Here is a 14,157-nt window from a genome sequence, read left to right as displayed (position 1 = left end):
TCAGGAGCATGTCTTCAGTACTATTGTTGAATGTTGCCAGTGCCTGTAGCCTTTGCAGCATTTCGGGGACTATTAGAAGTAGAGAACATTGACGTTATCCTTTGATTTATCAGTGTTCTGATGTTTCTTTCCAATTAATATTGTCACTGGGCTCTCTCTCCGTCTCTGTCTCTTTCAAGGAAGAGAGAGTTCTCAACCTGCATTCAGTGCTTCATACTTAGTTTCACTCTTTCCTCTTTGCCAAAAGTAGCTGCTTAAAATTCAAGCTTACTTCTGTATTCTATCTGTAACGGTAACATTTTTAGGCCTGTTCGTTGTAGTTGAGGTTCATCTGCATTACGTTCCCCTAAAATTGCAAATCAGAATCAACAGTGTCACCACTGCACCAGTACAGCGTGAAAAGCACAACGTAAATGCATGCCCTTTTTTCTCTTACAATTGCTGTTGAGGTAGGCATGGAAACGATGATTGTTTGGCTAAGTGAAAAGAAAGTAGTTGAAGTGGGATGGCCAACAAAAATTGATAGGAAATAGGAAAGAAAGGTAGTATTCAGTCATCAATTTGAAAGCAATTTCAAATATTCATATTCTCCCTTCCACTTATTACTACAGGTTTGTGGTCTTTCACAACACCATTTGCTCTGATTATTTTGACGTTCCGTGTGGAATTTCTCAGCTGGAATACGATGCATCATTCACCAACGTTTCAGCGTCAGCTAATGAGTTCTGCTTTAATATTTATTATAATAGTTAATATTTATAATACACTTTAGTGTGTCTTCAAAATTTACGCCTTGCTTGGGTTTTGTGCCCTTTGCTCTCTCCTTTGAACAGAACTTGCATCTGATGCTCAGCATTTGTTTCCTTCACTTACTCCTTTGCAGATCTCACAAACTGCCCCGTAACGTGTCTTTATTCTGTACCCTGCTGTGCCCCAGGAGATTGGAAGTTTGATTCTTGATCCCTTTCCTATCTGTGAGTTGGCTAGTGGAGCTTGTCCAGCATTTCTTCACAAGAAATCTTTCCCATTCCAAGTGTTAGTCCAGTAAACCTTCTCTGATCTTCTTCGAAAATATTTACACTCTCTTTCTTGACTAAGAAAACCACTGCAGTGCACAGTACTCCAAATGTGGTCCCAGTGTTTGTATAAATGAAGCATAGCCACTCCTGTATTCAAATTCCCTCACAATTAATAATTCTATTAGCTTTCCTAATTTCTTGCTGTACCCATTTTGTGATACATGCGCTAAGCCATATGGATACTTCTGCAGAGCTCTGAAATCTCTCCATTTAGATAACCTGATTTTCATTCTTCTGCCAAAATGGAAAAGTTGACATTTTTCCATCGTATTCTATTTACCAGACTATTATGCTCTCACTTAACCTATTCTTAACCATTCTTTTGTAGCCTCCTTGTGTTCACAACTTTTTAGCTATTTTTATGCTATCAGCAAATTTGGCAATCATACCTTCAGTACCTTTGTCTCAATCATTTATACAAACTGTTTTAAAAAAAAAAAAGTAGAGGTCCCAGCACTGTTCTGGATTGAATACCACTCATTACATCTTGTCAACCAAAAACTGAATCATTTATGCGTACATTTCTGTTTCATGTCAGCTAGCCACACACAATCCATGACAATATTTTACCCCATACCATTAGTGTGAATGTTAATCATCCCTATCTCAGTTTTAGTGCCTGCTTAATTAACACATCAATCTCCTTTTTGTCCTAGCACTTCTAATATATGAGCAAAGATGATTTCAAACCTGGCTGAGCATCTTTTAATTTAAAATCAATATCCTAACATATCCACCACATTTTCATGAATGTGACATTACAAGTCACTTTATCCTCCCACCTGATAATAGCCCATGTCCAGGTTTGCATTTTAAAATGTTAAAAATGATTTTTTGAATACTATTTTTCAGTATTTTGTCCTGTATTAAACTTTTAGCAGGACAATTATATGTTAAGAGCGGATGTGTGTGTGCTTCAATGGTTTTAATTCAGCAAAATATTACAAGGAACTTCACAGTTTGGAGTCATATTTAAATATTAGGGAAGTAAGGGGAGGTAACTTAAGACATTGAAAATGTGGGTTATAATAATGCTTTTAAAATGAAAGAAGCATGATGCTCGTTACAGTTGTAAAAATGTGGAAAGAGGACTGTGGGCTCCCATAGCTCCACCCTGCTCATCTCCATTCCATTACAGTTAAATCCTCAGTTCCAGAATCCTGCAGTCTTCCAAATTAGGTCCAGAGTCTCATCTACCTTATGCAAGTGCAAGAAAATGACACTCATCTCCACCTCTCAGAATCAATTCTGTGCCTGTAAAGGATCAAAGTCTCAAGGTCTCCTTAATATACAAGGGAAAGGAGAATATAAAATAAGCCAGAAAATAGAATGGTGTACTGAAACTGTCAAAACCTGAGTACATGAAATATAATGAAGTTTAAAAACTTCTGTTTCATCGTAGGTATAGGTGATATTTTGTAAACCATTTTTTTCTCATGCTGCGCTCTGGTAAAGAAACGTCACTTAGTATTTTTTGAGGTAAGTAGTTGTATTATGAAAGTGTACGTAAAATGCTGGTCTAAATTAAGTTTAATGTTAGTTTAGCACTGAGCAAGAAAATTAATCAGCTTTTTTGTTCCTGCAGGTGGTCTGGATTCCATAGAATATTATGATATTAAAACGAATGATTGGAAAATGGTGTCAACAATGCCCTGGAAAGGGGTAACAGTTAAATGTGCAGCAGTAGGCCCTATAATCTATGTCTTGGCTGGTTTCCAAGGTGTAGGCCGATTGGGTCACATTTTGGAGTATAACACTGAGACTGACAAATGGACAACTAATTCTAAGGTCCGTGCTTTCCCTGTAACCAGTTGTCTTATATGTGTTGTGGACACTTGTGGTGCAAATGAAGAAAAGGTCGATACTTGAAGAAAACATAATTGAAGCTGCAGAATAACATCTGTTTTATCAGTTTGTGCTGACTTAAACTGGTATTTGAAGAGCTTTCTAACTCTTAAGTCCTTTGAGATGTCTTAAAGAGATGATGGTATTCGGAATTATTTTGAGTTATTTTTAAAAAAAAGTCTGTTTACCTAGCATTACAGAATTTTTGTTCTAAAAATTGTTGGGAGCATTTGGATATTTCTGGGAATCACTATAGAAAGAGATTTTGTATTTTTTTTTTATTTTAACAAATCTAGAAATTACTGTTGTCAGTATTAGTAAACAAATAAGGTGTTTTTCAGACATCAAATTATCGAATGTAACAGCACAGGAACGGACTATTTAATCCATCAAGTCCGCAAGAGTGATTTTCTCCATACAAGTCACAAAGCTAATCTCTAACTGTTCGTTTCCATTTATTATATTTTTAGGAAATTATCTAACTCATTTTGCACAGCATTTATGGAAAATGCTTCAATAACGTTCTTCTGGACCCTATTTAAAAGTAGCTATGAACTTTTTTTAAATGGGTTAACATCTCTGCTAAAATGGCACAAAGGAATGGTATATGAGACAGTCATGTACAAGAAACTGGAAACAATAAAAGTAAAATACTGCAGATCAAGAGATTTGAAATAATAACAAATGCTAGAGAAACTCAACAGCGTCTGTGTTGAGAGAGTCAAAGTTAATGTTTTGAATCCAGTGATTCCTGTTCTGAACTGGAGGCGCATCTCCACAGATCCTGCCAGTCTTGCTGTGTTTCTCCAGCATATTGTTTTTATAATTGGCAACAATAACTTAAATGTTAAAGTCTTCTCTAGATAAAGTAAACAAGGATTTTCTGTGGGCATACAGTCCACTTAAAAGAAAACTTAACTTTCAACATTCAAAATGCAGATTTATTTCGTACAGTGAGATATACATTGTAACCAGACTGTACAAGTGTTAATTTTAGTTACTAGGAAGGAGAATGTGGCTTTTGCATGTGAAAAATTTAAAGAGAGTTGGGTATCAAATCTGTATATGCTTGAATGATTGTTGTCACACATATTGAGAGCATGGAAAATGTTGTTTTGAATGCTGTACAGGCAAATCATACCATACAAAGTGCATCAGTGTAGCAGAACAGAGTGCAGAATACAATGTTACAGTTGCAGAGAAGGTACACAGAGAGATTAGAATTAACATTTGAGAGGTCCGTTCAAAAGTCTGATAACTGCGGGGAAGAAGCTGTTCTTAAATCTCTTTGTATGTGTATTCAAACTTTTATATCTTATGCCTGACAGAAGAGGGTGGAAGAAAGTATATCTGGAACAGGAGGGCTCTTTGATGTTAGCTGCTTTCCCAAGGCTACGGAAAGTATAGATGGAGTCAATGGATGGAAGGCTAGTTTGCGTGATGGACTAGGCTGTGTTCACGACTCTGTAGTTTCTTGTGGTTTTGGGAAGAGCAGTTGCAATCCTATACTGTGATGCTTCCAGATAGAATATGATAAATATTGAAGCTATCTAGATGACATATCCACAATTGGCAAAATTTCAATTCCGTATGAAAGACTAGGATCTAGTTGAATTTATAATCTTTAATATTTTTACAACCTGTAGTTATTTTCCTATATCCTACAAGAGACTGTCATACAGTCTGGTGATGATGTATTCAGTTGTCTTCTGTAGCACTGTCATTCCTACCATTCTCATTCAATGCACTTAATGCATGTGCTGCATTGTGGTTAATTTACATGGTTTACATTTGTCTGTTTAACCCAAAAGTAGTAGTAATTTATTGCTTGTTCCATGGGGTTTGGTTTCAAATTCAATAAGTCATAAAAGTCCCCTCTATCTGCCACGAACACCTAACTGAGCTAAGCTTGGGTGATTCTGAATCCCAAATTTGGCGTACAATTTTAAGACCTACAGAGGCATTCAGTTTGTACATTAATCTAGAATGCTTATTTCATGTCGTAAAATGTTCATTTTCACTGGCATTATTTAATTCAATCTTAATAGCATTTTTTAGAAAGTCGGTTGAGTGAGTGTAACCAAGTTGTATTACTTAATATACTTAATTAAGACACTCCTTCATTAATACTGATATTCTGCCATCAATAATTTACTAAATACATTTTTCAACTTTTAAACTAAATTGAATTATATTCTTGCTGCCTCGGTATGGTTGCTGTTTGTGTATGGATATCCCAGTAACCTAATCCGATTTCCCAGTAGCGAGTGGACTAGTGCCTTTCCGTATAACCTGGCCTCAGACTCCATCTGAAATATAGCATAAAGTTTTGGGCACCGACTCTCAGGAAATATAAATTGGCCTTGGAGTGGGTACAGCACAGATTCACCAGAATATTAGAGTTAAAATGGTTAATATATTAAGATAGGTTGATCTAAATTAGTTGTTTAAAATGATAGTCTTGTATCTATCCTATGACACTACTTCCTTTTTGATGGGAAATTTCAGAACAAAGGTGCTTAATTTTTGAATTAGAGAGTGATTATTTAAGAGATTAAACCAGAAAGCATTTTTCCTCACCAGTAGTAGAAATTTGAGTCATTATTCTCCCAAGATATTAGGGATGCTACATAAATTAACATTTTCAAAACTGAGATCAATAAAATTTTACTAGGTAGATATTTAAGGAATGTGGAACAAAGGCAAGAAAATGGAATTGAGATACAGATCAGACATGATGCAATAGAGTGGTGGATCAGCATCAAGTGGCTGAATGGCATTATTGAAGTACCCTTATGCTGAAGAGACATTTTTAACAGAATAATTCTGTGATTTTTCTCAATGTTGGTAAATTGCTTTATTGTATTGGCACATAAGAACTATTTAAACTAACATCTTGTATTTCAGCTTCAAGCATCTCTTGTCCTATATGCACTGCTAAGTAGTAACGTCCTAAATGATCTTTTAGCTTCAGCACTTGAAGGAGAACAAGGAATGGAAAGTAAATGCCAGTTCCTATCAACTATTTAGGAGTAATAGCAATACAGTTGAATCTGAAATGATTCGGGAAATTATTCCGTGTGAGATTTTAATACTTAGAATGCCCTTTTTCCCACTTTCAAGTCTTCTCTAGCATATAGCTTTAACTATGGCATTGAATACCAACACAGTACAACATTAGCTCAATTTAAATGGTTTAAAGAAATTAAGTATGGGAAATATACATTTATACAAAAGCAATATATTACAGATTCTCGATGTAATAGTCAGAAAACCAGAATGCAGCAGGACAGATAGCGTGTTTGGAGAGAGATGATTTCTCATCAGCCCTTCAACTAAGTATTTTCTGTTTAAATTTACTTTTATTACATTTCTTTTTTTTTTGTCTTTTATGTCCAGCTAATTAGCCATTGCCTAGCAGATTCAGTTCTCCCGCTCAAAAATGTGAATTGATTTTCTGTCTCATTTAACTAGTTTATGGAAAAAATCGGATGAGTTCCTGATGAGGAATTTTTGAAGCAGACTTGAATCTGATAGTCACCTAACTTGTTAAACATATATTCAATGAAAACTCTGAACATTGCCTAAAATATTGATTAAGAATGGATCCACGTGATTACTCCATATTAAAGACAGGTTATTCAAATGTGCCTCTGGAGCTTGAAGAATGTGTCTTCCAAAGTTTTAAATGCTTTACCTCAATAAAAGAAATTTTAGAACAAACCATAAAATGTTTACTTTTTAGCCTAATGTAGCTTCAGTTCAGTTGAGATTTTATCCTGTGGTTTAATGTTTTCCATTGTGTTTTGTATCACTCATTATAGTCCTGCAACTGTCTGTTGCTTTGGATTAGGATAGTAGGAACTTTGGCATAGGTTTTGGGTAGCTTCATATACTTGTTAATTTTTCAACAGATCAGCATTTAGCCTATTCAATGTGCCTCGCAAAGATGCGTGACTAAGATTGGAGCATGCCCTGTAGATATCAAATATGGACCTGTACTTTATATTCAGTTTAAAAAAAAACTGTGGCAAGAAAGTTTCTTTTTCTTTTAAAGAAAGTATTTTAATTTCATATAATCAGGACTTTCTGTTCCATAAGTTCAGGTGATCTTTTGACAAAATTTGTTTTTGTTGCAATCACAGTAATGGCATTGGTGTGGATATTCGTATGAACTGATTATGATGTGTAGGTCCAACCTTTGAAAACTCAAAAAAAAACCTTCCACACGTAGAGGTCACCTTATTGGCCAGTTATGAATGTTATGACTTCACTAGAAACTAGCTTCATTTTTCATTCATTTTGCTGGATAACCCATTTTTGCTTGAAATTTATAGTCTACTCCCTGTGGGTGTGGTTTTAAACACCCACACACAGACTCTTGGTAACATGGTCCATGCACTCACTTTTGAGGCGAGTAAATACACATTACTGAAGGGAAAACTACAAGTACAACATTTTGCAGAAAAGTGGGGGGCAACCTATGCACGGAGCATAGGCCTAAACATATGACAACTGGAGTTGTTTCACATACTGTGTCAAATTGAATGCCACGACCTATGGTACCTTAAGGGAAAGTCAAGGTCAGTTGTGTATCAATTCCCAATATTGGAAATGTTGGATTAATTTGATCTAATTTACTTGAGGCAAATTTATGATTTGTTCTCAATCGCAATAGTAATTTATCAACTAGAAATGTTAGTTTCTAATGTTAAAATGTTCCTTTGGTACAGTGCACCTTAATTAAAATTTTCTTGTTTTGTTGTATGTAATTCAGTTGTTTTAATAAACCAGTTTTATTTTTAAAGTACAATCTGTTTCATGTTAGTTTTGTTGAAAACAAATTGCTGTGTGTACTTTACTCACCTGTCTAATTGAGTCAACCTTAGTTATGGTAGAAACAGCATATATCCATGAATAGCTGTCACTTTATTAATTTATGCTAATTTAATCTGCTCACACCAATGCACTGTCTTGTTAAGGGCAGCTGTCCTAGAAATATAGAAGACAGGAGCAGGAGGAGGCTATTCAGCCATTCGAGCCTGCTCTGCCATTCATCACGATCATGGCTGATGTCCAACTCAGTAACCCAATCCTGCTTTCTCCCCATAATCTTTGATCCCATTCACCCCAAGTGCTATACCTAACAGCCTCTTGAATACATTCAATGTTTTGGCATCAACTATTTCCTGTGGTAATGAATTGCACAGACTTTCCACTCTTTGGGTGAAGAAATGTGTCCTCATCTCTGAACTAAATGATCTATCCCAAATCCTCAGACTGTGACCCCTGGGACATACCCACCATCGGGAACATCCTCCCTGCATCTACCCTGTCTGGTCCTGTTAGAATTTTATGTCTGTATGAGATCGCCCCCTCATTCATCTGAACTCTAGCAAAAACAATCCTAACCTAGTCCATCTTTCCTCGTATGTCAGTCCTGCCATCCCCGGAATCAGCTTGGTAAAGCTTCACTGTACTCCCTTGAGAGCAAGACCACCCTTCCTTAGAAAAGGAGACCAAAACTGCACACCGTGTTCTAGGTGTGGCCTCACTAAGGCCCTGTATAACTGCAACAGCACAACCCTGTTCCTGTACTCAACCTCTTGCAATGAAGGCCAACATACCATTTGCCTCCTTTACTGCCTGCTGCAGCTGCAGGCTTACCTTCAGCGACTGGTGCACAAGGACACCCCGCAGTACACTTCCCTTCTCCCAATTTACAGCCATTCAAGTCTATCATCTCTTCCATTGTGAAATGTTAAAGAGGAAACTGTTGCAAGAGAAGGTTGCTCCTTACATTGACTTGTCACTAAATTTACTGAAGGAGACCTTAAAGTTAGACCAAGACTAAACAATTCAGTATCTCAATTCTGGGATATAGAAGTTACATATCAAACTTGTTAACCAGGAGTTTGTGCCTGTTATCAGAAGATTGGAGAGTGTTGCTGAACAAAGACATTGGAGTGCAGGTTCATAGTTCCTTGAAAGTGGAGTCACAGGTAGATAGGATAGTGTAGAAGCATTTAGTATGCTTGCCTTTATTGGTCAGTGCATTGAGTATAGGATTTGGGAGGTCATTGTTGCAGCTGTACATGACATCGGTTAGGCCATTACTGGAATACTGCATGCAGTCCTGGTCTCCCTGCTATTGGAAGGATGTTGTGAAACTTGAAAGGGTTCAGAAAAGATTTACAAGGATGGTGCCAGGATTGGACAGTTTGAGCTAAAGGGAGAGGATGAATAGACTAGGGCTATTTTCCCTAGACGATTGGAGGCTAAGGGGTGACCTTATAGAGATTTATAAAATCATGAGGGGTGTGGATAGGGTAAACAGGCAAGGTCTTTTCCCCAGGATGGGGAGAGTCAAAACTAGAGGGCATAGGTTTAAGGTGAGAGGGGAAAGATTTGAAAGGGGAACTTTTTCACGCAGAGGGTGGTGCAAGTATGGAATGAGCTGCCAGAAGAAGTGGTGGATGCTGGTACAATTACAACATTGAAAAGGCATCTGGATGGGCAAATGAATAGGAAGGGTTGAGAGGATGTTTGCGAAATGCAGGCAAATGGGACCAGATTTATTTAGGATGTCTGTTCGGCATAGACGAGTTGGACTGAAGGGTCTGTTTCTGTGCTATGACTATGATTGCGAATGTAAGCAGTTGTTATAAAGTCAATAAGTAAAACCACTGTCCAATAATGTGTTCTGAGGAAAGGTCACTGGAGCCAAAACGTTAACTCTAATTTCTCTCCACAGATGCTGTCAGACCTGCTGAACTGTTCCAGCAATTTCTGTTTTTATTTCTGATTTCCAGCATCTGCAGTTCTTTTGGTTTTTAACTAATAATGTATCCCTGCAGGTCTGGAAGCATCTGTGGAGAGAAAGCAGAGTCTGTGTTTTGGGTCCAGTGACCCTTATTTAGAACTGATTGCATCTAGGAAAAGATGGTTTCCAGCATCCGCTGGAAACTTATCCAATAACTTATTATGCAACTTTGTAGTGGTCAGAATAGTACAACATATCCTACAAACAGCAGGTCCCAACCTGTGAGTCACAACTGTCACGACCGGGCACTGGCCAAAGGTTTCAAATTTGCTCCAATTCCAAATAGAGTAACCCCAAATCGTTATGTTTCCAGGTGAGGAGGGATGACCTGGCTCCATTTATTTACTCAACTGACCCTCTGTAGGTCACAAGAAGGTTAATTTTAAAAAGATCCTTCCGCTCATGGATTCCTTCTCCTAGCCCAAATGTTTTCATAAGGAGCAATTTAAACAGGCTTTTATGAGTTAAAATAATTTTATTATTTACAATTACTCACTAAAACATGAGAAAATTTGACACATACACAGATTAGAGATGAGAGGTCAGCCTAAGAAGTACAAAACAATCAATCTTTGGTTTGCCTGTGACAAGTGGATTTTGAAATGTTGCAACAGTAAAGATGGATGAATCTAATAACACTGACTTTGGTGATTGATTGATTGGAAGCTCTAGTTCTTCAGTTAGCTGAAATGAGTTTATCTGACTTCTTTCCACAGTGACTTTGTTGACTTTCTTTCAGTAATCAGAAAGAGACTTTTATTTAGTTGCACATGCAGAGTGTCTAGTGGATGTTTTCAGCTGTGTCCTGTCACAGTAGACGGTGAAACTCAAAAACCAAGGTAGTGTACTAGGATATTGGCACTCTAGTGCCAGAGATACCAGGTTTCATGGGTTTTTTTAAAACCACCTTGGGTGTTTCCTGAAAGGGTAAAACACACCTCTTTCACTCATATGCCTTTCTTTCAACTCATATCATGTCTGTAGTTAGGGACGCAACTCTCAGGTTTTCTGCTGAGAAGGGGTCATTTGTTCCTCATCATCTCTGTAGCCATATACCCATTTCAGTCTTTTTTTTTCCCTTTGAAGTGTTGCTGTCTGAAGTTCCCTTAATTTTGTTCAAGTGTTGTGTCCTTGCTTCCCCTCAGGACTGTGCAATCTACACAGAGATGTTACAGACAGCCATGGAATTTACATTGTCATTTTTGGTTTGTATGACTTTTCTAAGAAAAAGAATGACATATTTAAAACTTCAGTACATCCATAAGTAATTCTGGCTTATTATCCAATGTCACGATCTCAAATGAGACCAGAGAGCAAGTTTATAGAATTGCAAGCTCCCTTTCCTCCAGGCAGCAATAGCAACTGTGGGAGGAGGCTACTCAACCCAAAGATATGAAAGGACAGCCTGAGACCCATTGGCTAAGTTCTGTTAAACAGTAAGGGTCGGGTAGTGAGGCCAAAGCACGACTTAACCTCAGATAATCTTTTGGCAGCAAATGCTGAGCAGGCCTGTGATGTCTGTGTGCTAACTGGATGCAGGTAGAGACCGCGAATGTGAGTGATGGATAGTGGGCAGGGGAATATCTATGGATGTTGTTTATGCCAGAATGCATTTAATAAAGTCCCACATAAGAGACATAACAAAGATCGAAGCCCATGGAATTAAGGGCAAAATACTGGCACAGCTGTGAAATTGATTAAGTGGAATGCAACAGAAGGTAGGGATGATGGCTAGGTACTCAAAATGGCTGGATGTGACTAGTGTGGTCCGACAATGATGTGTGTTAGGGCCTCAGTTATTCACGTTATTTATTAACAACTGAGATAATGACATAGAAAGTCACATTCAAATTTGCTGATCTCACAAAGTGTCTGCAGTGCTGCAAAAATGTGGATGATAATATAAAATTACAAAGGGATATTGAAAGACTAGTGTATTAGCAAAACTGGCAGATGGATTTCAATGTAAGCAAGTGTGAGGTTATCCTTTTTGGACCGAAAAGGGGTAGATAAAGGTATTTTCTAGATGATATGAAGTTAAATACAGTGAATGCCCAAAGAGACTTGAGGGTTCAGGTGCATAGATCTTTGAAATGCCATGAACAGGTGCAGAAAGTAATCAAGAAAGCTAATGGAATGCTGACCTTTCTATCTAGAGGACTGCAGAAGATATGCTGCAGGTATACAAAATCTTGGTTAGATCCCACTTGGAGTATTATGAACAAATTGGGCATCACATCTTAGGAAGGATATATTGGCCTTGGATGCAGGTTTACAAGAATGATACATGAGCTTCCGTTGTTATGAGGAGAGATTATACAAATTAAGTTTGCGTTCTCTTGCAATTTAGAAGATTAAGTTTGATCTGATTGAAGTCTTCAAGATATTGACAGGAAAAGATAAGGTGGGTAAAGATAAACTTTTCCACTGGTTGGAGATTCTAGAACTAGCAGACGTAGTCTAAAAATTAGGGCCAGACCATTCAAGGGGCGTTAGGAAACACTTCTACACAGAAAGGACGGTAGAGTCTGGAACTCTCTTCCACAAATGGTATTTGATACTAGATTTGTTGTTAATTTAAAATCTGAGATAGCAAGATTTTTTGTTAAGCAAAGATATTGAGGGAGAAGGGCAAAGGCAGGTATATAGAGTTATGTCACAGATCAGTCATGATCTCATTTGAATGGTGGAATAGGTTCCAGGGCTGAATGGCCTACTCCTCTAGTTCTGACAAGTTTGGAATGTAAGAAGAAAGACTAAACCAGGAAGGTGGTTTCCAATTTTTTAAGTATTTCTGAACTAATCTGCCTGTTGTACAGACTGTTTATCCCAGATTAGCAACTCTGCTTTGCAGGCCATTACACAGATTAAAATGGGGAAAGAGGGCAGATTGGTGTGTGTGGGGAGAGGGGTTGATTACGGTGTGTGGGAAGGGCAGAACTAATTTCATTCGGTGTGGGGTCTGATTACAATGTCTGGGGATTGGGATGATTGCAGTGTTTCGGAATGAAGGGGAGGGAACTGATTGTAGTGAGCAGTAATGGGGAGAGAAAGGGATCTTGCTGAATCTTCTGTCTCTAGGGAACATGAAGAGCTTGACGGAAACCTAAGTATATTTAAAAGAATGAATCTTTTAAGCAGCATTTTAGAAACAGTCTTCATTATTTATTAAATGTTGATCTATGTGCAAATGTAATTATATACTGAAAACCATAATGGTGTTTTATTGCTGTTTGCAGGCATGTAGGGTCCAATTAATTTTCAAATGTTAAAGTTTGGTGATATTGAAAAATATCTTGGGGAACACTGCCCTGTTGAGAAGTGATTCCAATTATTGGATTATTTTATCATAATATGTTGTTGAGCTCCCGTATAGTTTCCTCTCCCACATACACACGGACGGACAGACAGACAGACACCCACTCATGAACTGACAACAGTACATACAACCAACCCATAGACACATCCCCATACCCACTGCCATGGAGATACACCTCTCCACGCGCACACATTGATCTGCCTTAACACTGCCCCCCCACCTCCATCGAAACCACCACATAGTGGGCACAATCACTTCCGCGCGTGCGCAGTAATACCCCACCCACACAGACGCAGACAGATACAATCTGACTGACTTGTTTATAGTCATCCACCTCCATTGTTTTCACTCCATGGTGGTGTAATTCCGCTGGATTCTGACGGCGGCGGGAAACTGCTGAAGTTTTGAAATTTAAACCGCTCCAGAGTAAACCGACAAAACAACGGAGCGGGCCGGCGGGCTCAGCAATGGGATGTGTTGCCGCTTCAGTCAAATCACTCGGTGCCTGGCGTTGAGGAAGTCGGTGATCCCGCGGCTCTTGCCCGTCACAGAAAGTGCCCCTGTCCGCATCTCGGAGTAGGACTAGGACAAGGCCCGGCCCGGGGCGAGCGAGCGGCGTGTCCGGAAGGCCCGGCCTGGGGGTGGCGAGGAGCCTGCCCTAAGCTCACAGACGCTGCACGATGCCGATCTGCAAGTATTTCCAGGAAGGTCGCTGTCGCTTCGGGGACAGTTGTTGGAACGAACACCCGAGAGGCGCCGGGCGTGGACAACATACTGCGGGTATTTTGTGCCAATAAATTGAGAAATTTGCATTTCTGCTGTTACATTTGTGCTGAGTAATTTCATTGTTTTTAACAGGATACAGAAAACCTTATCTATTTTAAGCATATTTTAGAATTCATTTTCATGAATTGCATTTGCAGCAAAATGTTTTAAAATCGGGCTCCATTTCCAGTAGTTGTCTCAACCATAGCATTTTAATGGTACCAGTCACCTTATAGATATAACAAGGTGTAGAGCTGGATGAACACAGCAGGCCAAGCAGCATCAGAGGAGCAGGAAAGCTGACGTTTCGGGTCTAGACCCTTCAA

At 38.5% G+C, this 14,157-nt stretch overlaps 2 protein-coding genes across 4 annotated transcripts in view; both read left to right on the top strand.

Moving 5' to 3' along the window:
• klhl7 (kelch-like family member 7) overlaps nt 1-7,718 on the top strand; it is a 35,251-nt gene extending 27,533 nt beyond the window's left edge. For all 3 annotated transcript variants that reach the window (XM_048606636.1, XM_048606648.1, XM_048606644.1), the window contains one exon: nt 2,665-7,718. In XM_048606636.1, the coding sequence (XP_048462593.1) occupies nt 2,665-2,948 (284 nt within the window). In that variant the 3' untranslated portion in view covers nt 2,949-7,718. The remainder of the gene's footprint in view (nt 1-2,664) is intronic.
• Nucleotides 7,719-13,328: 5,610 nt separating this feature from the next.
• The window catches only part of nup42 (nucleoporin 42), an 18,453-nt gene continuing 17,624 nt past the window's right edge, over nt 13,329-14,157 (top strand). The window contains exon 1 of the mRNA XM_020536444.2: nt 13,329-13,846. Within this exon, the coding sequence (XP_020392033.2) occupies nt 13,747-13,846 (100 nt within the window). The 5' untranslated portion in view covers nt 13,329-13,746. The remainder of the gene's footprint in view (nt 13,847-14,157) is intronic.

The sequence above is a fragment of the Rhincodon typus genome, chromosome 2, assembly GCF_021869965.1.
Source record: "Rhincodon typus isolate 14 chromosome 2, sRhiTyp1.1, whole genome shotgun sequence".
NCBI classification, from domain to species: domain Eukaryota; kingdom Metazoa; phylum Chordata; class Chondrichthyes; order Orectolobiformes; family Rhincodontidae; genus Rhincodon; species Rhincodon typus.
The sequence above is the reverse complement of the archived record's forward strand: the minus strand, read 5'-3'. Positions and strand labels throughout refer to the sequence as shown.